Source organism: Centropristis striata, chromosome 1, assembly GCF_030273125.1.
Source record: "Centropristis striata isolate RG_2023a ecotype Rhode Island chromosome 1, C.striata_1.0, whole genome shotgun sequence".
Lineage (NCBI taxonomy): Eukaryota > Metazoa > Chordata > Actinopteri > Perciformes > Serranidae > Centropristis > Centropristis striata.
The window spans coordinates 32,342,209-32,367,475 of record NC_081517.1 but is presented as its reverse complement, the minus strand read 5'-3'; the positions used below and the strand labels follow the sequence as shown (position 1 = coordinate 32,367,475).

Here is a 25,267-nt window from a genome sequence, read left to right as displayed (position 1 = left end):
ACTGCCTGGAAGGCAAAAAGTCAACAAATGTAAGAATGCATGCTGAACTAAAGGAAACTCTACTTGGTTACAGTGGTTAAAACACAAACATGTTCCTTTCAAACAACACAAATACAATCCTTGGCCTAATGTCACGCTTATGAGTCATTTTAGTAGGAGCCATAAAAGAAGAAAACACTTCATTTGAGATGTTTGGAGTTTGTTTCTGTAGCATTACAACAGTTCACTTGAAAACAGAACACCGTATCTGCCCAAAATCACTAAAATCTTGACATTTCAAGCTGCTGTTTATATCTCTAAGTTATTTAAAAATGTAGTATTTTTTAAAAATCTATCATTTCACACTCACTTTTAGTGCACACATCAGCTAAATAAAATGTGTTTTTTGATTATTTTACACATAAAAAAAATATATAAAATGTAAATATATGACATATACAGTAATATATAATAATTAAATAAACAATTTAAAAAAAAACATATAAAAAGAAGATAGTAGGCTTAGCCTGGGAATTAAATACGACAGACCTGTAAAATAGTTTGTGTTAATTTAATGATTGATAAAACCCTAATGAGTGAAATAGGCGGGGCCATCACAGAATGCAGACTACAACAAACCGATGTACAAAACGACAGCAGTAGCAATTATTTCACTTGAGTTTATTTGTAACAAATGAAACTTGTGTCGACAGAGAACAGAAATCCATACAGACCTGTTTTTCGGTTTTCACACACTCCGAGAACCAATGTAAGAAAATAAAAAGCACTTGTTGACTCGGAGCAGAAAACAAACCAAAAAAAAAAGAAAAAAAAAAGTTTACATTTACAGACCAATTGGAGGCTATTGATCCAAGTAACACACCATATTTTCGTTTTATACAATTTATAAACTCCAGTTTTATCCATCTACATGATACATTGGGGGGTAAAATAGAACACTTTTTTGTGAAACTTGTCTTTTGTGGTACAACAAATCCACAATGTGATGTATTGCACATACTGCTGTGCCATAAACTGTGATTTCAGGTGCATCCTTTTATTATATCACTCTGTATATCTGATAGATTCTTATTCACTCTTTATCATTTATCTATTTATTTATGCATTTCAATTACTCTCTGTGTTTTGTGTTATTTACATATACACAACCATGTGAGCATTACAGGGTCCGTCTTTACTGAGTTCAAGTAAAACTCCTTTGGGAGGGGGGAGGGGCTATCAGATAATAGGATACTAGTATTAGTGCATAGTACAAAGAGAGAAAGTGCAAGTCTTCCCATAACAGGTACGACCAAAGGGGCATCTCAAAAGTGGTACCATGCATACAAAAACGACAACAGGGTTACTGTAAGATGGTGGAAATCTGTCAACGATCCCTTATATGGTCAAGCGTTAATGGAGATACAAAAGAAATAAATGATGATGTGTGTCATTGGAGACGTAGCACCTGAACTTCTCTCAGCTTTTGTCATTAAAGGAAAAATATGTAACCATAGAATTAATGAGGAACACAGATTGACATATTTTTAGGTGGAGGGCTTCAGGTGTGGTTGATTATTTTGCTTTTTCTCCCAAACTGACAAAGTTAGCCACTGCCGTTCAGCTTTATATAGATTCCTACATAGCTGAGTAAGTATGACTTGTCTGAGCCAGCTCACAGTCGGTGCCAAAGTCGCCAGTAGGGGCCAAAATGTCATGGCAGGCGAGCTGAAGTCTGAGTGAAAGAGTATATACACAAAGCTTGTGCAAGTGTCCCAGGAAAGAAAAGACGGAAAGCTTACTGTCGACATACAAACTTTTTTTCCCCTGTCCAAAAATGATCAGATCATCCTGCTAATAACCTACTTTGAAACCACATTTTTCTGTCTCATGTAAGACCTTTTTCTTTTTGATTAAAAGAGATATGATAATGTCGCTGCTGGGTTGAAATTGATGAGTATAACTATCCAGCCTACAGAGCCTTCCATACAAAAAATTTCACAGCCATAAACAGAACACACAAGATACTTTCACATACTATAACATAACAAAAAATCATATGCACAGACATTCGGTTTCACACGTACAAGCACACATACATAAAATACACAAAAAAACCTTTAAAGTAACTTTATCAAAATAGGCGTGTAATATAAGGCACTAGAAATCTAAAATCAAAATACTTATTAGATGCTGTTTGAAGTATGAGTTCGATCATTCGTCGGTTGCCGTGACTGACAGAAGGATGACATCATCTACTGGATTTGTGACATGATAAAAGATCTACTTCCTAAGAGGTCAGAGGTCGTCCCCCTCTGTTTGGACACGTTAAACGGTGGCGATATATCAAGCGTAACATCCTTGTGTCTGGAAAATGATGCACCATCATTATCATTATCATCATCATCATCATCACCATCATCATCATCATCGTAATGGCATATAACTGCAGTTAGTGACTTGACACAAAAATATATAATACATCTACTTATTGCACACTGAATCAGACAGAGAGAAAAGTCATAGGTGAGCATTCCAGTGAGAAAATTGTTCCTTCCCCGACCCCCTCCCCGTTTTCTACATCCCTTTCTTGCTCCCTGCTTGAGAAATCTTTGTGAAGCTTATTTGGACACATAAATATTTTTTTTTTTTCATACTTTGCTTTCTGTGCATACTCTCTGTAGTTCTATCTGGCTTTCTCTCAACCTGCACACAGAACAACTTGGCGAGATTATTCTCGGGGGCTTCGCGGTAGCAGCAGGGTTAATGCTGCACCTCCGTCGGCCCCTGGGAATTAAAAAAATGGCCGTCTTCTCTGACACCTCAGGCCAGATAGAAGTGAGGTTGAGAGTCCTGTGTGCATGCGAAACATTTGTGTGTTTTTTTTAAAACAGAGTGGGTAGAGAATACAGGAGAGTGACACTCAATGGTGGTGTTTTTCATAGATTTGTGAACATTTTCCACACTAGATTTGATTGTACACTTTAAAACAGTACCGTATCACTTTAAAAAAATCGCTACAGCTCATTGGATTACACAGAAGAAAAAAAATACAATTTTGCTTTTGTATGGTCAGTGGGGACAAGTCATAAATCTGTAAAAACAGAAAAAAACAGAACGTGCCATAAAGAATACCCAGTTTAAAAAAAAAATCAAGATAGTCTCATATCTATATTTTTTTTTCTAAAAAACTAAATGAATATTTTACTTTGTGGTATGCATGTTAAACCTCTCTCATGTTTCCCTTATCCTAAATCGTGAAGCATAAGGTTGAACTGGTGGTTTTTATTACTGTATGGTAGAAATATCTTCTTTTTCATTCACAAGAAACGAGAGTCTGTTTCCAAAACAAAACAGAAAAAAACACTTCTTTGTGTCTTTTTTTTGGGATGTGTGTTCTTTGTCTTTTTAATACTGTGCTCTGTGTTTTCAGTCTCCTGTTGGCAATTCTCTGGTGCTCAAAAGTCCCAGTTCTTTCAGTCCACGAGGCTTCCATAAGATGGATTTTGTAGACTCCTTCCTCAAGATAGAAAAAAATCTAAATTTCCTGTGACAGCTAAATACTGTAGCCGGGTCCTGTATTTAGGTTGGTGATGCTACACTGGTGGTGGACGAGGTGAAAGTTCCACACCCAAACAATGTAAAGCAATCTGGGTGCTCACAAAAGCACTGAAACGAATAAAAAAATCAATATTTGATCAAGTATTCTGATTGGAACAGTGGTTGAAGTTGCTTCTTCAGACTGACCAATGGGTGTGTTTGGGCTGAGGGTGGAAGGAAACACCCTTGTCAAGCAGGTTGCTATGGCTCAGTTAGAGGTGCTGTTTCTGGGTACGGGATAAGCCGATGGTCCCCCTTCACTTTGCAGGTGGTGGCGAAAATCTTCAAAGACACATTGCAGCCTAGTGCATTAATTCAGGTCGCATCTGACCAGAGAAGAGTGCACTAGGTGGGATGTGGCATGAGAGATGGCCACGCGGGTTTATGTTGCATAGTGATCAAAGCTTCCCAGGTACTCCAAACTGGCCCGGTAGCAGAACTGGTACTGGTCCTGGAGGAGAGGCGGAGAGAATACCAAGTCAGTAGCTGCGTTTCAATTGAAGTTGAATCACATTTTGAAATGTTGCATTAAAGAAAATGCGGATTAGGGACGTTTCCATCAACTAGTTTAGAGCAAATAAACAATGCTGCATTAACGTACTTTCACCAGAAGATGGTAGTGTAATGTGTTGCTGTAGGCTAATCCGTCAGTAAACAGTAGTAGAAGAAGAGATTGAGCAGGTGAGGAAAAGATAATGAAAAAAGAGGTTGCTCGTCGGACAACTTTGGCCACCCATGAGAAAAACATGTCTTCAGGAATTAGATTAAATTGGGCAACTTATAATTGTTCTTTCATGTCAGCTCGTCTTGACCGAAAGAACAGTTGTGAGTTAAATGTTTGCTATGGCAGAACTCAATCGGAAAAAGCGTTTCTATCTCCCGTTTAGTGCATTAACTATTTTTCAAAAAAGACATAAAACACCAAGCGAGCTTAAAAACTTTAATTCGTTTTTTAAAAGTTTTTTTTTTCAAATTTCCGTTACAAAGTTTCCGTCAAGCCTTTCTCATGCGAATCTTCAAAATGCATTGATGGAAACACGGCTAGTGACAGAGCAGATGAAACAAGTGATAACAGATAGAGCATGAGAGGCAGGCAGAATGAAAACAGGCTCACCTCTGTCTGAACGGTGGCAGGTCTCTGGGTGCGCAGCATCTTGACAGTCTGGAAGATGTCCACCACTCCCTCGTACCTCATCCTCTCCAGCACGATGCTGAGCGTGATGAACACACCGGTCCTCCCTACTCCAGCACTGTTGGCCGACAGGAGGAAACATATTTATATACTGGATATATTTAGAGCTCTAACACCTGTAGTCATGTATAAAAAACTGCCATGTTCACCATCATACATAGAAGCTTCTCTCACTGGCTATGCTAGCAGTGACCTGATTTTTTGCTTTCACATTGCAAAGATCAGACACTGTTTGTGCTATTGATGTATAAGCAGGAGAAATTAAATTGTTTTTGAACTTTAACAGAGACACATGCTAGTAGTGCCCCATGACCGTGTGGCCATGTGTTTCTCATGAGGCCAGTGTGTTCTGTAGTTCTGTTCAATGTGAATGCTGCATGTTTACATTACATATTTACATTACAAACACCAGCAGTGTGACAAAATGCTGAGCAGTGTATTCTGCCCCGAGTGCTATTCATCCAGTGTTTTCTGGTTGCCAAGAATTGAAAAATGTTCAACATTACCTCTTCAACTCAATTGAATATGTTCCAGCATTATTTTAAAGCAAATTTAAATAAATGTGTTTTTTTTACAGCATGCTTTATAGCTCCTATTCCTCTTAAGTGTACCTTAAAGTCACTTGGCATGATTCAACCTGTTAATTATTCACACCATCTGCTTTACCGTCCTACATTACTGAAGTCTGAAGAGATGCAATGCATTTTGGGGCGATTGTGTATATCCAGTAAGACATTTCTCACATACACAAAATCCACATACTATGTTTTTGAAACAAACTACATTTACATTTTACATCATACTTTGTATCAATGATATGTTAGTATGCAATTTTGTCCATGTTTATTTTTCAGGACCTGACAAAAACTTTTTGCATGTGTCAAAACATTTTAGTAGCCTGTTCACATCTACCCTATACTAACATAATATAAAATAAATTATATAAAACGTTTGTTGTGTGAATGTGTTTCATCAGGTGAATACAAGGCAAACTTATATAAACGGTGGCCCATAAAGTTGGAATAATTTTGTTTCCGGACACAATGCTCTGTTAATTGTGGTTTAATTTTCATTGTGTGTCATTGTTCATGTTTGGAATAGATTGACAATAAAGTTTTGAGATGATATACACTTTATCTGTCAAGAATAAATCACATTGTCACAATCAATTCATGGAAAGAGATAAAAAATATATTTTATTCCCACTTTATGAGCGACAGTGTATATACAGGCATGGAGAACATTATTATACCACCCTTTTTCTTCCATTTCTTGTTAATTTTAATGCCTGGTACAACTAAAGGTATATTTGATATCTAGCCATTTTCCATGGTTTTCTTGATAATAACCAAAATCATTTTCAAGAAAACCAGGAAAATGGCTAGATATCAGCTCTTAAATAGAACTCTTATGAGCTATTTTTGTTGTTATCATTATATTTGTCCAAACAAATGTACCTTTAGTTGTACCAGACATTAAAATGAACAATACATTTTTTATGACTGTATATGATTGCTAGATAAATATAATGAATGTTCCAATAAATGAAAAACAGAAGTGTTAGTAGGAGGAATGAGTCTTACCTGCAGTGCACAGTAATTGGCCCGTCCTGGCCAAACTGTTCTTTAGTTTTGTGCACCTGGCCAATGAAATCAATGAATCCCTCCCCTGACTTTGGCACTCCTTGCTCTGGCCAATCAGTGAACTGGAACTGACGAACTGTCCGCGATTGGCCGTCCTGGAGGAAGAGAATTCGTTTTGTTATTTTTTACAAATGATACCCTCTTTTTACACACTTAGTACACACAGCGATGACTCACCCTGGCATCAGTGACTTTAAACTCTCGGAGGATGTACTGGGGCATGTTGTACTCGGCCATGGGATCCACCACGAAGTACTGGTACCTGGCTGAGCGCTCGGCGGGCCAGTACTGGTGACATTTCTCCTGCAGGAGGACAGCACAGAGGCTTCTGTTCAGAGCTTTGCATTGACGGATTCAGTGCGTGAGGAGAACAATTTCTGCCTACTTTGTCATGAAAATTTCTTCCTGACTCAAATTAATTATTCACTTGAAGATAGTCATGTGGAAGATGAGATATAACTCACACCATTATCTCTTTCTCACTCCATCACTGTGTTGCTCCCATTTTCAACGCTTCATATACTGTTTTTAATAGCTAAGACTCATCATTTTTTTTTTTTTTTTTGATATTCGCAAAAAATAGCTACAAATTTAATCTTGCAAAAGGACAAAAGTTTATGAGAGTTCTCGGTTAATAGAGAGGGGGAACAGAATAATAGAGGACACGTTTAAAGGGGCTGCTAATCATGCTGCAGGTCAGGCAGTTAATTCATTTCCTTACATTAAAAACTTCAAATAATGATCCCTAAGAATAGTGATAATGTAAGTTTCAGTACGTTGTTGGGTAAAATTGATCATGGAATCACAAATCGCGATATTTGAATAATATTTTGAGTCGATATGTTTTCAAACTTTTGCTGCAGCTTATATCAAATAGTTTTTCTGTCTCTTTGTCTAGACTTTCCTTCTGAGGATTTGTACCCTTTGATTACACAATTTCTCAGTATTTTTTCTGGCACAGACTTTGAGCTTTGATCCTTACAATCACAAGATTTATGAGCCCTCACACCCGCGGAATTAGAGGTTTGATTCCAAGTAAAGCCAATCCATACTGACACATGTAACCTACATAGTTTACTTTATTACACAAGCGTGTGTTAGTATTCGTACCCGTCCCATTTCTCTCAGTTTGGTTAGCATGACGACGATGGTGGAGTTGTGTTCCCACAGCATCCTCCAGTAGTCCTCTGTGGTCTCAGCCAGCGGGCCTTGGGTTGCAATGTAGGCCTTCTGCTGCCTACAAAGACAAATAGAATTACTAGAGAGTTCACAATCTCTGTAAAGATCTGCATACAGTAGCTAAATGAACTAAACCTTAAGGGGAGACAATGCAGGTGAATAGGGTTATTTTCTTAACTTATAGATATCACCATGAAACCTCCCCAGTTTGTTACTTACATTAAGACTATATTTTTTTGTATTATAAGTTTTCTGAAATTGCATGTTTAGATTTGCAAATTAGGTGTTAACTCATTAAATATGCACCGATTTGCATATATATTTCCAGGACACAAATCTTAACATTGGATGAGGCAAATTTCAAAGTTATAATTTTTTTTTGTTGATATAAAAGTTTCAAAGATTTTTTCAGAGAAGGACATTTTGACCAGAAAATACTGTCAAAAGCCATAAAGCATCAATTTTTTACATTAAAATCTAATATAAATCAGGGTATGAATGATATATAGACAAACCTTACTGTAGAAACCTTTAGAATATAATTAGGAATAAAATTGTTCAGTTTGTTGCTGAAGGTGAGATTTATGGCTCAGAGTACAAGAAAAAAACTCATATTGAGAAAAAGGCCTTTAAAGGTTTCATACATTCTTAATGGAAATGACTATTCAAAGACAAAATATTGAATCTAAATCACAGCAACAACAATACAGAACATCTAAAACACATAATTTGTGCAGGAGAGTGGGAGCTCTCTGATGATGCCTGGGACTATGTTGGTTGTATTAGATGCTGCAGTAGAACGTTAACGTTTAGTGAATTTATGAGAAATCTACAAAATATACAATGCTTAACACATTTATCAGACCATCATAAAAAAGAGAAACCATAAATATTTTAGAAATCTTTCAAAAGCTTGTTTTAAACTAAAATTGTTATTGTTATTTATTTGCCAATTAACAAACTGAATTCTCCTTTTAAAACCCAAATTTGAGCCGCTCACCGGGCTTCTCTGAGAAGTCAGAAATAAATCAAAATAAATCACTAAAACTAATTTTTCTGTTCAGGAATGCAAGTAAATAATAAAACTTGACATCTTAATCAAGAAATAATAATGTGCTTTACTTTTTTTTACAGTTTTCTTTTGTAAAACAGTAAAATTTGAAAATTCATAGATAACAATAATAATTATATTTGAGCATTAAAAATATCATTTTGGTTAAAGAGTTTCTACATACAGGTGTATTAACCATTACAGAAACATAAAAAATGATTTTGGTAATAACTAATACTGTTAATTTAGGACAGCTGTAACACAAACTGGTGGTCTAATAAATGTGTTAAGAACGGTAGATAATATGGGAAAATAGTCAAAAACCTCAAAAATGTGTTTTTGCCTGTAGTGTCTCTCCTTAAACTTAAATGCACAGTCAAATCAAGTCTCAATCAAAACAGCAACAAAAGACGAACTAAGATAACACCAGGAAATAGCATGGGGTCATGGGAGTTGTATTTCTCTGTATTTAAACATTGTTGTAAACATTTGAGATAAAAAATGACATACAACAAAAAATATAACATTGGTCTAGTCTTTTTTAGACATTTAACGGCAGAAAAGTTTATATTACACCGTTTAATGCATTATGAAAAGATAAACATGCAAAATCACCGTTCTGGTAATTGTTTCCTGACCTGTATCCATCAATGAAGCTGGCGTTGATGTAGTCAGATCCCTCCACCCCTCTGATTGGCTGCAGACATACACGTGTGGTCTCGTAGGGCATGATGTTCACCAGGCGGTTCTTGAACTTGTTGCATGGCAGGTTGGCACTCACAAACCTCGATGTGTGGGCCTTGGCACTGGCCAGACGCTGGAACAGAAAAGAAATCAATACATTTTATAATATGACATTGACTGACGAATGAAGAAACTCTTACAGATACTTAAAAATGGGCCTTGGAAGTAGTGTGGGGGAGAGCAGACAAAACACAAAGGAAATGAAGAAAGGATGTAATGGAAAAAAAAAAGAAAAGATGGATTGAAGGAAGGGAGAAGAGTTCAGACAAATTCAAGGACCTTATTCAAATGTATTTAGCACAAGCCTTGGTTTTCCCCTGGCATCCTGGACAACTGAGATTAGAAAATCAGCTTGACTCGGCAGGCCAGGGGATATTCAGTCAGACAACTTCAATTGAATAAACAAAAGAGGGGCAACACAGGGGGACAAGGGCAGCGGTAAGGATTGGGAAAGGGGAACAACGTAATAAAAAGAAGGAGAGGAGGAAGAAGAAAATCAAGAGTCGGGGGGCAGGGAACCACAAGGCCCCACACTGTCTCTACGCACATATGTGAACCACAGTTGATCCTTCACCAGCAAGAAAAAAACCCTGGAACACACACATTCATATGGATACGTGCAGACAGACAGACACGAACACATACTGTACACTCTCTCTCACATTCAACCATTGGATGACATGGCTCTGAACGTAGGACAGAACAACAGATAACAGGCGGAGGGAAACCGCAGACTCTTGGGGGAAACAATGGGGTCTCATGAACTGAGCCCCGACCATCGGCGGCTACCGGAGCGCTGTGGGAGAAACAGCAGTACCTTATTTTCTTACAGACAGACCGAGCTGGAAAATCCCACACCGACCACAAGTTCACCAGTTCATTTAGTTACTCTGAAGCGAAGTTTCCCGTGCCAACGACAGTAATTCGTCTTGTGATTTGGTTTCAATCTGACTCGGTCTTATCAATAAAGTCTAGCACACGCAAAACTTTTTGTTGCTTTGATTCATGCCCTTTATTTTCTCCATCTGTTAAGCTTGGATAAAATCATGCCCTGTTGGCAACCTCTTTATACTCTCTGTGAAAGGAAACAAAAACAGTGTGCCTTACAGTAATAGGGTGTTGGATTACCAGAAGCTGCCAGAACAGCCTCATTTCTTTCTTTTTCTCACACACATGCTTCAACTTTCCTTCTTATTTGAGGGATGCGATGCTGCCTCTTTGTGAGATACTCCATCCTTTTTGATGTTTTGTTGATGAAGGTGGAAAGTGCCGTTTCTGTCCCGTAAGTGTTTGAATGAGATGAAATCTGGTGACTGGGACACCTCTGGCATATGTTTTACATCAATAGAAGGCTGAGCAAACAGTTCAGGGAGCGCTTGGTTCATTGTCATTCTGAGGAGACCGCTGCCATTAGGACAGGAATGCCGGAGCGTAGGATGAAGGAGATTGCTTAGAGTGGCTTTGTGTTTACTTTGCCCTCTGAGCGTCTGAGCAGACATAAGCCATTCCAGGAAAAAATTTAAGCCACCTGCTTTCAATATATACCTGTATGGCTGAATTCTCTTTTCACACAGCCAAACTAAACAGGTCTGCTGAAAAGTCATCTGGCAAGAGGTAAATATTGCAGTAAACAAGGCCAGAATTACAGCCTCACAGGTGTATGCCTCCATCCACCAGTCGAGTTGCAGTTTACATCCATGTCTGTCTACACTCATATACCTATGGAGTGAAGAATTTGAAGGAATGTAATAAAAGGTATTAAGTGTATTTTGTTTTTGTAAAATGAAAGTCATCACATGTATACTTCCAGTGAATAAGTTCCAGTGAGAAACATGCTCTGAGACTATTATAGTACAGAGGACTGATTGAAATATGAATGTTGCTGCAAAGAAGCTACACATTCTAAAATGTGAATGCTTCACACACATCTTCAACCTGGCACCACAGAAGATCAATATAATAACTGCAGTTTCAAGGTGGAAACCCAAGATAACTGTCACCAATTCAGCATTCGTACCAAAATGTGAAATATGGTCACAATCTCCACTTCTGTTCCTGAGTTATGGCATGGAATAATGGCCAGAAAGGTGGTTTTTGACCTTTGACCTTTTGGATATAAAATGTCAACACTGCATCATTTTATCTAATTAGATTTGTGTGAAGAAATAAATGACAAATTCATTCTTGACAAATGCCCCAGAAACTTTAGACTTTATAAAAAGTTGGTAATTTTATCATGAGAGTCTATATATATATATATATATATTTATATATATATATATATATAATGTAGTACTGTGCAAGAGACTTAGGCAGGTGTGTGAAAAATGCTGTAAAATAAAAATTTATTAACAAAAATGCAAAGTGAGTGAACAGAAGGAAAATCTAAATTAAATCAGTATTTGGTGTGACCACGCTTTGCCTTGAAACCGGCCTTTTTTCACACCTGCCTAAGACTTTTGCACAGTACTGTAGATATTTTATTTATATTTTTTTAGAAGCTCTTTTTATATTTATCATAACTGGCACTGACCAAGTTTCACTGTACATTTACAATGACAATAAAGGTATTCTATTCTATTCTATTCTATTCTATTCTATTCTATTCTATTCTATTCTACTATTTTCTATTGTATTCTATTCTAGCAGTTTTTCGGAAACTTAAACACTAGCTTTATTTTTCCAGCTCCGAATGTTGTCTATCGAAAAATGATGTTGAAAACATCTCAAGTGTGGTCACAGTGACCTTTAGCATTTGACCAAAAAAACTAAAATCAGTTCAAAGTCCAAGTTGAGATTTTTATTTTGCCAAATTTGCAGTAATTGCCTTCAGGCGTTTCTAAGATATTGCATTCACGAAGATGGAACTGACATGAGGTCACAGTGATCTTTTTACCACCAGAATATAATCATCCTTAATGGATGTTTGTGTCAAATTTGCAGAAATTCCCTCATGCTGTTCCTGAGACATTGGGTTCACAAGAAGAGACAGATGGACAACCCTAAAACATAATGCCTCTGGCCAAGGCATATTAAATAAAGCTAGAATAGAATGAAAATAACACCACTCAATAACTCTCCATTATGTACTCACTCTTCTTGTTTCTGTATTGATGCCTGTGTCCAGAGTTCTCACTTTGAATTCTGAACAGCTCTGTCTGAAAGAGGCCATATGACCTTTCCGTAGGATTTTTTTTATAAACTGCAACTTCCTGGCCTACATTATTTAGTCCTTCTGTGTATATCCATCAAAAGTCCAAAACTATGATGCTCTCTAAAACCCTCAGCAGCACTCTCTTACCTTGGATTCAAAGGTGCAATCCCATAATCCCCTTCAAATCCAACCATGCATCCTGAGTATATGAATCTCTCAGCGGGGGAGCTGTTAACAGCCCTGGGAAAGATGCTCAGTGACTATCAAGGTCAGGAAGTCCAGGTCCATACATACTGTATGTCCTTGTGGAAAAAGTTGAGAGAACCCTGTTCCTCTGAACATCTCCAGCAGCTCCAACAGATCTCCTCCAGGCTTAGCCTGTTTGCTGTTTTAAAGGTCAAGAGTTTAATCTGAATCTCAACCTTTAAGTCAATATGGTGCAGTGGTGGAAGGAGCATTCAGATCCCTTACTTAAGTAAAAGTATGAAAATTACTCCACTACAAGTTAAAGTCCTGCATTCAAAACTTACTTCAATAAATGTACAAAAGTATCAGCATCAAAATGTACTTAATAAAGTATCAAAAGTAAAAGTACTCGTTAATGGACCCAGTCATATTGTTTTATATATTGCAAATATATTATTAGACTATTATTATTAATGCATTTATGTAAGCAGCGTTTTACTGTCATCAAGGTGATGGTGCATTTTAACTACTTAATATACTGTTATGTGGTTTAATTTATAAATATAAGAAATCACTTTAAATTGATGATATTTTTTCATGTGGAACTTAATCTGAAAAGTAACTAAAGCTGGCAGCTAACTGTGTAAAAAGTACAATATTTGCCTCTAAAATGTAGTGAAATAAAGTAAGTAACATGTGGAAATTTGACTTGAGTACAGTATACTTAGTTAGATTCCACCACTGATATGGTGGAGGTACTCAGAGTCATGTTAAGTTCCAATATTTAACAGTTAAATGGGAAATGAGAAAACTTGTGTGATGCAGTATTAAGTTGCAGAACAGCTACTAAATGGAGCCTGAGGTGAAACCGTTTCATGAAAATCACTGACATTGTTTGATGTGGGGCGTTCCAGACATGCGAGACACAGAAATGTTTTCTGTTTTAACTGACTTTGAACTACAAACTATGTCACTGTGTATTTGTTCCAGCTAGTTTGGCAAATATGTGTTGTTCTTTAAAGCTTCTTTCATTTAATTTAATTGACTTTCCTGTTTATTTTCATTGGCCGTTTTACTACGCGATGCAAACTTAATTTTATAAGTTTGGGAAGTAAAATTATGGGATCGTTATGCAACCTCCTTTCTCTGTGTTGTTTTGTTCTTGAGCTGTACTTGGGCCATTTGACATTAAACATGTCACGAAGGCAATGTTTGACGAAAAAACATACTTTATAGAGTTCAACATTTGGGGAAATACCCTTATTCCCTTTCTTATGGTGAGTTCAATATGAAGCTTGTGCCAGCAGCCGGTTAGCATAGCTTAGCATAAAGACTGGAAGAGGGGAAACAGGTAGTCTGTAAATAAATCTGCCTACTAATGTCTCTAAAGCTCTCTTCTTAAAGCATGTGCAAGAATATTCCCTTTCCAGATAAGAGTAACTTCCTTCAGTCTCTGGCAACCTCATTTGACAAAAACACTCAAGAAATTGTTATTCACATAACATTTTACAAATAAACTAAACCAGATTTAAAGTATTAGTTAGTGAACTTAAAGGCACAATGTGTAGGATCTGTCTTTATGTGTTTGTAAACTCATGATTCATTCAAATTTGACAGGATCTCTGCAGATACAGACACAGCCTACGTTTCTGGTGATAAGTGATGACTGAGAGGGATTATTTTTGTATGTGTCTATACATGGACACATTTGGAAGAAATATCCTACTCATTCAGCCTTTCAGAGTTGTTGGTAGGCTGGTGGGTTAACTTTGGAAAAAGTTAAGCTAGCTGGTTTCTAGCTCCTGACAGCAGCTTCATACTGAACGGAAAAACACGATAGTGGCATTTTTTTTTCTCATACAACTTGGCAAGGCAATTCCAAGCTATTCCTTTTTTTCAAAAGATTTTTTTGGGCTTTATTGATAGAGACAGAGTGAAGGGGGAGACAGAGGGGAAGACATGCGGGAAAGGGCCGCACGCTTACGAGGACGAGGAAGTTGTAACCTTCGGGGCTGAAAAATGAAGCCAATGTGTAAGTTTCATAAACTGCAGTTTCTCAAATGGCCACTTGAGGCTGGCTCCAAAAATGAGTCAGTCACAATAGAGCTCTATGTTAAAATGCACAACTTTACAGCAGAAAAAAACACGTTTACACCCTGAAGGCAAAAACGGTTTTGAACTCTATAGCTAATTTCGTCATGCATGGGGTGTGCAATTTCATATAACTGACTAAAAATGATATTAAGGGTAAAAGTTGTGCATAATCAAGTGGCCACTTTGAGTAACAGGCAGGTGTCTTTTGTCGACAAATTGATTGTACTAAAAGACCCTCTCTATGTTACATTACATTTTGTTTTAATGGCCTGTTTTTCACTAGCAAGAATTAGCTTGAACATAGTTAACTATAGACTGTAATTGCACCGTGCAAACCAAGCTAGCAGCTAGTAATATGAGGCTCCACCCTCTTGTCAAAATCCAAAAAATCCAAGACGGCGACGGTCAAAATACCTATTTCGAGGCTTCAAAATTAGTCCACAAATCAATGGGCGATGTCACTGAATATCTACAGAATAAAATTCATAGATGTAGTAAAGCGGTGCCTGATGTCTGGCCTTCTGTATAGTGATGGGGAAGATAAAGGTAACTGTCCCTTTCAGAGACCAGTGAAGTGTCACATTACCATCATTCATTTGTTTTATGAACCATCATAAATCAGTCAGAGCTAGTTTTACAACCCTCAAGGACTTGGTGATTAGTCCTCACCTTGAACTCCAGCTCCATACCGGTCACATTCTCTCCTGGTTCAATCTGCGTCAGCCTCTGGATGTAGGAGTACAGGTTCCTCGCGGGGACTTCTGTGTTCCCGCAGGTCACAGCCTCCAGCAGTGCATCATGAATGAAGATGTACTGATCCTCTGTCTGGACCATGTAGTTCCTCTGGGAGCGCATCAGCGTCACATGGCCGTAGATGTCGATGGTCTTCTCGTGCTTGATTCGCTCCGCCATGGCGTCGATCACAATGAAGCAGCCTGTGCGGCCCACTCCAGCACTAGGGTGGAAAAAAAGGGAGAACAGATGTTGATGTGATATTCTCACATACTCTACAGGGGTATGAATTGTTGAGCAAACAATTTTTCCGAGTGTGTGCTGTGTCTTCAAACCTTGTACAAATCTGGCCCTGTTGCATATTGCAGAAGCTCTGACATACTGTGCCTAAATAAACTAAGTATCACAAAGATGCCAGCCAGCAATATTTCCAACAAAGGACGTAAAAATTGACATCAGCGATGAGTCAGCATCACCGTCTGACTGGCATTAGGAAGATATCCTCTCCTATCGACATACAATCCAGAAATATAATACATTTAGCTGCCCACCCAAACACTTCACATTTTTGCTGCGCTGGTACCTAAATGGTGAAACACCCTGACCAAGCAAGTTTCCGCAAGTGTATAAAAACCTTTTATATGGTTAAATTAATACCAGTGTGTATGTGCAGGTGTGTGTGCGTGCGAGCAAATGCGTGTGTTGTTCAGGTGGAATGAGATTCGGTCCATTGTTTGATACAGAGGCTGGTTGATATGTTAAGGCACATTATGATGGAGTCTTGCCGGGATAATTAAATTTGACTGATAATCCTGTTAGATACTCCATCTGACTGCTACGGAAGATTAGGAAGAGCTCCTCTGCTGCCAACCTTTTCACCCCCCTCCTCCCACCCTCGTCTCCCTGCCGCTTTATCTTCTCTCCAAGTACCCTTCCAACACTCTCACACCAGCCCCACCACTTTTTCACTCTCACGTTTTTTTTTAGAGTCCATTTTCTCCCCACCTTTCCTTTTCTTTAATTCATCATTTCCATTCACCGCGTCCTGGATTTGACCTCACCTTCTCTCTCATTCTGCACATATCTCCTCCTCTAACTCCCAGTCCCTCGCTAACTCTCCCTCTCAATCATTTCTCAATCCCCTTTTCTTCCCTTCCTTCCACCATCTTTATACCTCGCTAATTCTTCCTCCCGAGAGCTCCGTATTCCCTCTGCTACCCTCTATCTTCTCTCCTTCACTCCCCGGTAGGAGCAAACATCAACTTCATTCCAGCTCTGGAGCTCATCACTGTGCCAAGACTACAATGACAAGTTTCCAGAATCTTCCTCCAACCAACACATGAGCCTCCTGCTGCTCAGACAGACAGCAGCTCGTTTGAATATAAACTTATGAACCCAGATCTACCACCAGCTTAAACAGTAAACACTGAACACTGAAAGCTACTTATGGGAAAGAAGGTCAGCGTGGTGGCTGCCATTGTTGTAAAACCTTAGAGATGATAGCTGTTGTTTATGGAGGAATGTGGGTGTCTCAGCCAGTGAAGGTGGTTTGGGGTTTGCATAATGGCAGGTCAATCTCATTTGAGTTCAAGACCTTTGAATGATTTTCTACAAGTGCTCTTGGACTCTTGTTGATTTTCACAGTGTCCCAGCATTATAAAAATGATGTTGCCAAGTAAAACCCAAAATAACACATAAGTGTTTCATGCAATCACACAATCTTTTTGGTCAGGGACCACTGGATTGCTTCCCTTGGTGATTTTAGGAATTATTATTATTACGATAATTTTCTAAACTAAACCAATAGAAAACATGGATAATCACTGACAGACACACACACACACACACACACACACACACACACACACACACACACCTGCAATGGACGACCATGGGACCCGCATCAGGAGGGTTGCAGGCCTTGACCCTGCGTAGGAAGGCCAGGAAAGGGGTGGGGTGTTCAGGCACCCCATGGTCCGGCCAAGCAGTGAACTGAAAGTGACGAACTTCACGCTTCTCATTGGAGCCGCTCTGGAGAAGAAGACGGACATTAGAGTTAAAGCTGCTTTTACTCTTCCTTTTTGCTTTTGTTAGCAAACATATAGTGTCAAACCAAAAAGCCCAAAACCCACAAAGTGCATGTCTGGAAAGGGTGAGGTGGTTGGGGCGTGCTGATATATGATTGGGCAGGAGTACCAGGGGTGATTCCAGGCCTTTCTGCAGTCCCACTTTTCATGTAATACCACCTGTATTGACATTTTGTCCAATGTTTTCTATGCCAATTTCCAATGGTTGAAGTTCCTATACCCTGTGACTAGTTCTTGGTCGCCCCTGTGCCACCTCATTTCAAAAATCCTGGAAATGCCCTATTTCCGACTTCCCTGGCCTGTCTGTGACACCCAGCTTCAGGCCAATTTGTTCCCACTAAAGATGCAAATCTTCAAAAACAGGTTTAAAGATTTTTCCACATTAATTCCCTCAAACAGCTCGGAAACAATACTTAAACAGGATTAGATATATTTTTTTGACTGTCTTCCAGGCATGGATTCTTGCACTTTTGGTGGCCCAGTGAGTATTTAAAGCTGCCAGATTGGTGTATGTGGGACTGACTGAACAGCGCCCATGTTCCTGGTAATAATAACATCACAGAGAACAACAGAGTGGCTCACTGATGTGCTTTTAATAGTTTTTGGTCAACAATGGCGGTCTGTGGCACCGAAGAATAAACTGCAGTAGATCAGGCTTTGGCAACACGGCCAATACTTGTTAGTAGGATCAATTCATTGTTGGTTTTGGTGTTTTTCTGTGATTCGTTTACCACAAGAAAAATATAGAAAACCACCAGACTTATCCTTTGATAAGCCTGTTCACTCTCTCAATACACTGTGGGTTTATTGAACCTGACAGGTGGTCCATTTTAGGTGAGACAATAATCAATCAAAATGTGCCTTTTCAATTCAACTAATAACTCTAAGAAAAAATAGGTCACTATTATGAATGATGAATCCATTTAAATCTCATTTGAAGGGTCATGGAAGTAAAATGGAAGGAGTCTTTTTCTGTCTGTCTATGTCTGTCCTTTGACAGTGTTGAGTATGAGCTAATGAGATCAAGGAGATATATGTATTAGTAGTGTGTTGTGTGTATTTGGTGTATTATTTGGGAAACTTTTTAACTGTTACATGAAAAAATGTCATGCTGGGTACAACTCACTATCCTCATCTCTTGCTACAGTTCATTTAAGGACAGATGAAGAAAGACCAGAGATGTTACATTGTAGCAAGCTCAAACATTTCAAGCATCAGCGTTGCATTCTTCTGAATTTACACATTTATTCCAGGAAATAGCCCCGTCACAAACAGCTAATGAAGCATATAGTCTAGTACTGCATTGCATAGCATCCAGCTTCTAGTATTGAATGGCACTGCACTGAAATGTACAAAAAAATCTTCTGATCTTATGTGGTTGTTCATTGTGTAAGTGCATACTCATGTACAAACTGTGACATGGCTACGGTATCCAGCACAAACACACAAACTAGTATGCATAAATATTTCAACAGATCAATACACACACAACCCCATTACACATCACTGCACATGTCATGTTACCTTGTAAAGAGCGAAGGTCCTGACAGAGTAGGTGGCCAGCTCCACTGTGTCCAGCAGAGTGACCTGGATGAGGCCGTAGGTCTCTGTGCCCCGGGTTGGCCAGTACTGATCACACTTCACCTACAAGGGGAAGAGGGCAGAGGCTGTGAGAGATGCAGAGCAGTTTGTATATCTCTGCACACATTTTTGAGAAAGAAGAGAGAAAGAGACTTGGGTGGGTGCGCTCGTGTACAGAGGCAGAAGAAGGGTGTTGAAGCAGATCAGTGAGAGTTTTTGCAAAATTCAGACAGTTATGTTTGGAAAAAATGTGCATATAGTGACAACAACCCAGCGTGTGAAAGTGGTTTTAGTAAGTGAAGAGTGACAGAGAGAGAGAAAGAGAGAGAGAGTCCTGCTTATGGGGTGTGATCACACTTAAGTTGCGTTTTAAATGTAAGAAAACTGTGTGGCATGAAATTGCCATAGGTTGGTGGGCTCTCACAAAGCTCCACCACAGAGCTGGAAAAGCCAAGTTATACCTAAAGTTCAGCCTTCACATATTTGATGCTGTACATTGCCCTACATTCCAACCTCACAAATCTCTACAAAACTACACCCCACACACCAAATCCCAGCATCCCTGACCACCAAAAACACCTAGAATTCCCCTGTATAAAGCGGTCATATTTGTAGTTCTTCCACTCGGCCTGGAAGACCACAGAGGAGAGAGGAAAAAATCCCAGAGGAGGGGGAAAAAGGGGGAGGAGGAGGGCCTTGGCAGAATCAGGCCAAACCAAACGCTATGTGCTGATCCCTCCAGTCCTCACATCAAAGACAGCAGGGAGCTCAGCTCAGCTCGCTCTGCATTCCACTGCTCCAGACTGGGGATTATGCGTTTTGGCCCAGGACGTTCAGGCTGTAATTACAGCTTTTCAACTGTTGTTTTCCCACCAGACCTTGAGACACTGTGGGGACAGGAATGGTCGTCTATGTAGGGGGGCCAGACCCCTGCCAAAGACTTAAAAGGATGCTGGGTAAATACCTGGTTTGAAGACTATATTATCTATTGATATATTGGCTAACAGCTTAGCTGTGCCCTGCTCTTGTGTGGTTTGATTAGTGCTAAAAGGAAGAAGTCTGGCAATATTCCCACAGTGGGACCATCTGTGATCATCTGTGTTGTAAACACATAATGGCATAATGTTGAGAGGTGTTAAATGAGATTAAATCATTTTTCTCCAACAAGCAGCCCACTACTCCCTCTAATAGTAGATATGGAGGTAGTGGGCTGATAATAAACAGCTAAGTGTGTTCAAATAAACTGTTTCCACTGTAACATAATGTTGTCACTACTTTATTGAATTTAGAAAATATAAAGATACGTATTTATTCACAAACTAAAGATACATCATGTTTACGAGACAGTTAGAGCCTTCAGCTTATAATTAGGTTCTCTGCAGTCCTTCATTCTGTATCGACTCTGCAGCAGAACTACAGGATTTCTTTAAAGGCTACATCCTATCTTGCATAGCCAATAGACAGGAAAATAGAAAAACAGTTGTGGGCGTGATCATGCAAACTGTAGACACTAATGTGCACTGTTTCTGACCTGCAGTGGTTACAATAAAACCCATTTCAGACCAAGTTAACTATGAGTGCCTTGTGGTGAGTAGAAAACAATCCTGCACTCAATGCTATTGCACGGAAAAAAGAGGAGGGGAGGGGGAGGCAGCAGAAAAATAGGGGCATTGAATAGAGAAAAAAGGTAAGGAGAAAACCATGTGAGGTGAAGTTGCATTATAAAAAGGGGTTAGCAAAGGAGAGAAAGAGAGGTCTTGCCTTAGAGAAGAAATAAGAGGGCATCTGAGGGTCAAACAGACACAACAGAGACAGTTGGAAAAAGTTGAAAAGGAAACAGAGTTTTAACACAAGACACAGGTTAATAGGGAAAGAAGCACAGATGAGAGGAAAGGATCATTTTCTGAACAGGGCTCTGGACATAATTGGTTAGCACTTTATCATGATTCATACCTCAAGCCATTCGTGTTCATTTTATTGTAACATGACATTCTCATTACATTGAATTTTTACTCAAGTGCTTATTCTGTTAACAACGGCAAAATGCCTTGAAGCTAAATGATTTTCTAATTCATTAACTACCCCCCATTTAGCTGTTTTTGTAATTCCCCAAGGTCTTGCTCACAATTCTGCTTTATTCTATTTAACTTGGTCACCATAGTAATGATGAAGTATTTTGGTTTATTCTATAACCTATTTTCATAAATACATGGCATATCCGGGTCCATTCTCTCCTTGCCCGTCCTGTTCTGCTGATTCCAACTGGACTTTAAAACCCTGAGAATTGAACATCATGCCTGCCCTGCATTGTACCTCCTCACTGCTGTCAAACCAACCATATCCAATCTTATTCAACTCTAACCTGACTGTACTTTATTCTTCTCACTTTACTGTAATATAACCTTCAAAAACTTACCTATATTCTACTTAATCACATTCAACCTGACATACCTCTTTCACATCCAATCCTGGCCATTTATATCCCATTATCTTACAAACCTTCCAGTATTATATTCAATCCAGTTATATTCTACTAAACCAAGTCCTACTGGGTTGTCCAGTTGCATTTTGCGCTACATGTAACCACTGTCCTTCTGACATTTCCCCAATCATCTGAAATGCAGAATGCTGCAGGGATAGCAAATAAATAATGCACTTCATCTGCAGCATGTAGCCTACTTTCTCGTGTACACTTACATAGACCAAGGAAATGAAGGTCTACCACACTTGTTTAAAAAAACAAAACAAAACCATCTGTCAGGATTTGAAGCTTGTACTACTTCTTAGTTTTTGGCATTTATTGTAAAATATTTATTCTTGACAATAAAATCTAATCCATGTTGTCTTTACAGAATGTTTAACATTGCACCTTGCAAATATTGAGGGTCAAACGGACACCATAAATGGTCATGTCGCTCTCTTCAACTACTGCTTAGCTTACAATGTTTGTCCTGCATACCAAGACTGGTCTCATTCCCTCATTGTCAAATCGAACAAGCCACCCTTTAGTGTCTGTTTGAGATGCACAGCGCTTTCAATTAACTCCAATGTAAACCCATCAGTGGCAGTATTAGACGATTTACTAAAAAGAGTAAGAAAGACCGTGTGGAGCGTGGAGGAGGACGTGTTGGTTTGACGGCTCAAACTAGCGCACGACTTTCACCCAGGAGATCTATTTGTGACACCAAAAGTCAGTGTTGACGTATTTAAATTGACAACTTAAGTAACATAAAAAACCATGATCTTTTCCTGAACATAACTATGTTGTGGACATAATTCATCATGCTGTATTATTGACATGTATTCCCCTACTCAGCGATATATGCTTTGTGTCTTGTTCCGTGTAATAGGGATCCTATCTCTTTAAGGTTGCGCACCTTGATTGTTTATATCACATGTTGAGTTTGGTTATTGGGAGTGAATGAATAAAAGACACGCCGTTGCATTGCCAATGTGAGAAATTGTCTCTTAAACTTAATTTATCTCTATTTCCACACTGATGATCCTGACGTTTTTCTACTGGACGTGTTCCAGAGACATACCAAAGGTAATGTTTTTTTGGTCAAATTCTCAATGTTAACATGTTTTCTGTATTTCAAACTGTGACTGTAATGCAGCATGCTAGTTTTACACGCAGGGCTACCCAGTATGTTGCAAAGGTAAAGTCAAGGGGTCCAAGCATCCGTATGAGACCAGTTGGGAATGAGAACAGGTCGGCATACCCTCCCTTTTTTTTTTTTTTTTTTTTACATTAATTGACCGTACCCTACTACATGTACTATATACTTTACTCTATCCTTCACTTATGGCAATAAATTGTTTCCTCCCATATGATAACCTACACCATTTATGTCTTGTGTTCTGTGCAGCCTACAATCCTGTCTAAGCGTTTCCCCAAAAATGCTTCTAAATATTTCATCATGACATCCTAATATTAGCCCCTCTCCCAATGTGACCTATCCTATTCCCTTTTTTGCCTGATTCTATTTTATTCCCTCCTCTCCCCTTCTCTTCTCTCAAGCATCAGCCTTGTGTTCATTTAGCCTTGTGCTACTCTGCTACTCTGCTCTTGCTGCTCCCGAACTCCCATGTCAGTCCATCCCCCTTTTTCTTACCCGTGACTTCTCCTCCAGCTTGGTCATCATGATAATGTTGGCTGTGTGCTGCTCCCAGACCATCCTCCAGAAATCCCCGAAGGTCTCAGGAAGGGATCCCTGAGTGGCGATATAGGCATTCTGACGGCGGTAGCCATCAATATAGTTAGAGTTGATGTAGTCACTGCCTGGGACACCTGCATAATGAGGAAAAAGTGGAAGTTAGGGAGGATGGTATAAGAAAGATGGAAAGAGATGTGTGCAAGGTGAGGCAGAGAATGAATTGTGATGGATTGAAGTGGGAGAGAATAAACAGAGGGGAACAGGTGGGTGAAATAGATGCCACTGATGCTGAAATATGTGTCTCTACTGCATCACATGTATGATAAATCACATCAGGGTTGGATATTTCGGCACTGATCACATGGAAACATTTTCTTCGCAGATGAACCTGATTATTATTGTGATTCACAGGGAAATAATCTAATCTATATAGATTATTTAAAGTATACTGTCATGAAGCAGGTTTATGTCCCAGTAATAAAGGGTGGAGCTCATCTGAGGTCATGGCAGGGAGATTAATGTTTTCACATGGCCAAGCGTCCTTTGGTGTTGGATTGTTCAGCCGTCTTGTTTTATAATACATGCTAAGACGATCATGGGCCTAATCTGAGTATACTCTGGATGTGTCGCTTTGAATGGCAATATGACTGTAAGGCCGTCTCTGTGTAAGACTCGGCTGACACTGCTTGTCCTGGAAGGGATTGTGTGTGTGTGTGTGTGTGTGTGTGTGTGTGTGTGGTGTGTGTGTGTGTGTGTGTGTGTGTGTGTGTGTGTGATGTGAGAGACCATCTGTGTGTGTTTGATTTAGGATCAGTCCTGCTCATCTGGGGCCTAATACCATAATCCCAAAAATCACTGAGTCACAGCTCAAACATGCACACATACACCAAAACACCAAAGTACACACAGAGACATACACACAGACATGTACGCGTGCATTCAGCCGTGACCCGATTCTGCCGAAGTGGGACACAAAACTCCTTTTGAGTCGTCTGATAGCAGTTTAAATTTGAAAAGATAGAAGTCAAAGAGCAAACAGTAGAATGCCGACAGGAAGAAACTCCTGCAGCTCATTCTCTTCTAGCAGCAGCTTATTCTATGAACACGACTCATACAGTTGTAAACCCCGAGCCTCCATCACACACACAGACACACCACAGGCGTGCACACATTTAAAAGACGGAGGGGTGTTTACACAACTTATTTTAAATGGGATGGGGACAGACGGTAAGGAGAGCTCCTAACATATGTTTATCAACCTCAGTCTTTAAAAGACAGCTTGGCTAAATGCTTTGATGTGCTGCAACTTTATTGCAAGGGACTACAGCAGAAGCACTGTGCAGATAAAACACACACACACACACACACACACACACTCACACACACACACACACACACACACGCACACACATACACACACACATGCACACACGCAGTTCCAGTCACTTGGTGGCTACACTGGCTTGGCAGAGAGTGTGTGTTCATGCAGCATGTGTGGAGGAGACTGGGAGCAAAAGTGCATATCTGTGCTTGTGCACATCCTGGGCATGTGTTTTAAATATCTAGTAGAGAGAGAGGGCGAGAGAGAGAGAGTGTGTGTGTGTGTGTGTGCGCGCTCTTGTGTGTTTGGACATGCTCAAGAGTATATGTGTTTTCTAAGCTGAAAGAAAGACAGACAGCCAGGGCTCCAGGACAGGCGGGGGTGGAAGGGCTGCTCACACATGCTCTGCCCAGATAAGGCTCATCTGTTTGGGCTTGGCCTCCCACTGCCTCCCTCTCTCCACAGTGGAGCTGCCAGTTTCTCTGCCTCAGGTCTTTCCCAGCTGAGGTGGGTGAGTGTGCTTCAAAACGCACACTGAGAACAGGACTGAGACTATTTTTTCTTCTG

At 39.4% G+C, this 25,267-nt stretch overlaps 1 protein-coding gene across 1 annotated transcript in view; it reads right to left on the bottom strand.

Moving 5' to 3' along the window:
* Positions 1 to 645: 645 nt before the first annotated feature.
* ptprdb (protein tyrosine phosphatase receptor type Db) overlaps positions 646 to 25,267 on the bottom strand; it is a 176,254-nt gene continuing 151,632 nt past the window's right edge. The window contains exons 35-44 of the mRNA XM_059338579.1: positions 23,338 to 23,513; positions 19,166 to 19,285; positions 17,431 to 17,585; positions 15,492 to 15,777; positions 9,283 to 9,461; positions 7,525 to 7,651; positions 6,592 to 6,717; positions 6,355 to 6,509; positions 4,694 to 4,829; positions 646 to 4,030 (exon numbers count right to left, since the gene is read on the bottom strand). Of these exons, the coding sequence (XP_059194562.1) occupies positions 3,962 to 4,030; positions 4,694 to 4,829; positions 6,355 to 6,509; positions 6,592 to 6,717; positions 7,525 to 7,651; positions 9,283 to 9,461; positions 15,492 to 15,777; positions 17,431 to 17,585; positions 19,166 to 19,285; positions 23,338 to 23,513 (1,529 nt within the window). The 3' untranslated portion in view covers positions 646 to 3,961. The remainder of the gene's footprint in view (positions 4,031 to 4,693; positions 4,830 to 6,354; positions 6,510 to 6,591; positions 6,718 to 7,524; positions 7,652 to 9,282; positions 9,462 to 15,491; positions 15,778 to 17,430; positions 17,586 to 19,165; positions 19,286 to 23,337; positions 23,514 to 25,267) is intronic.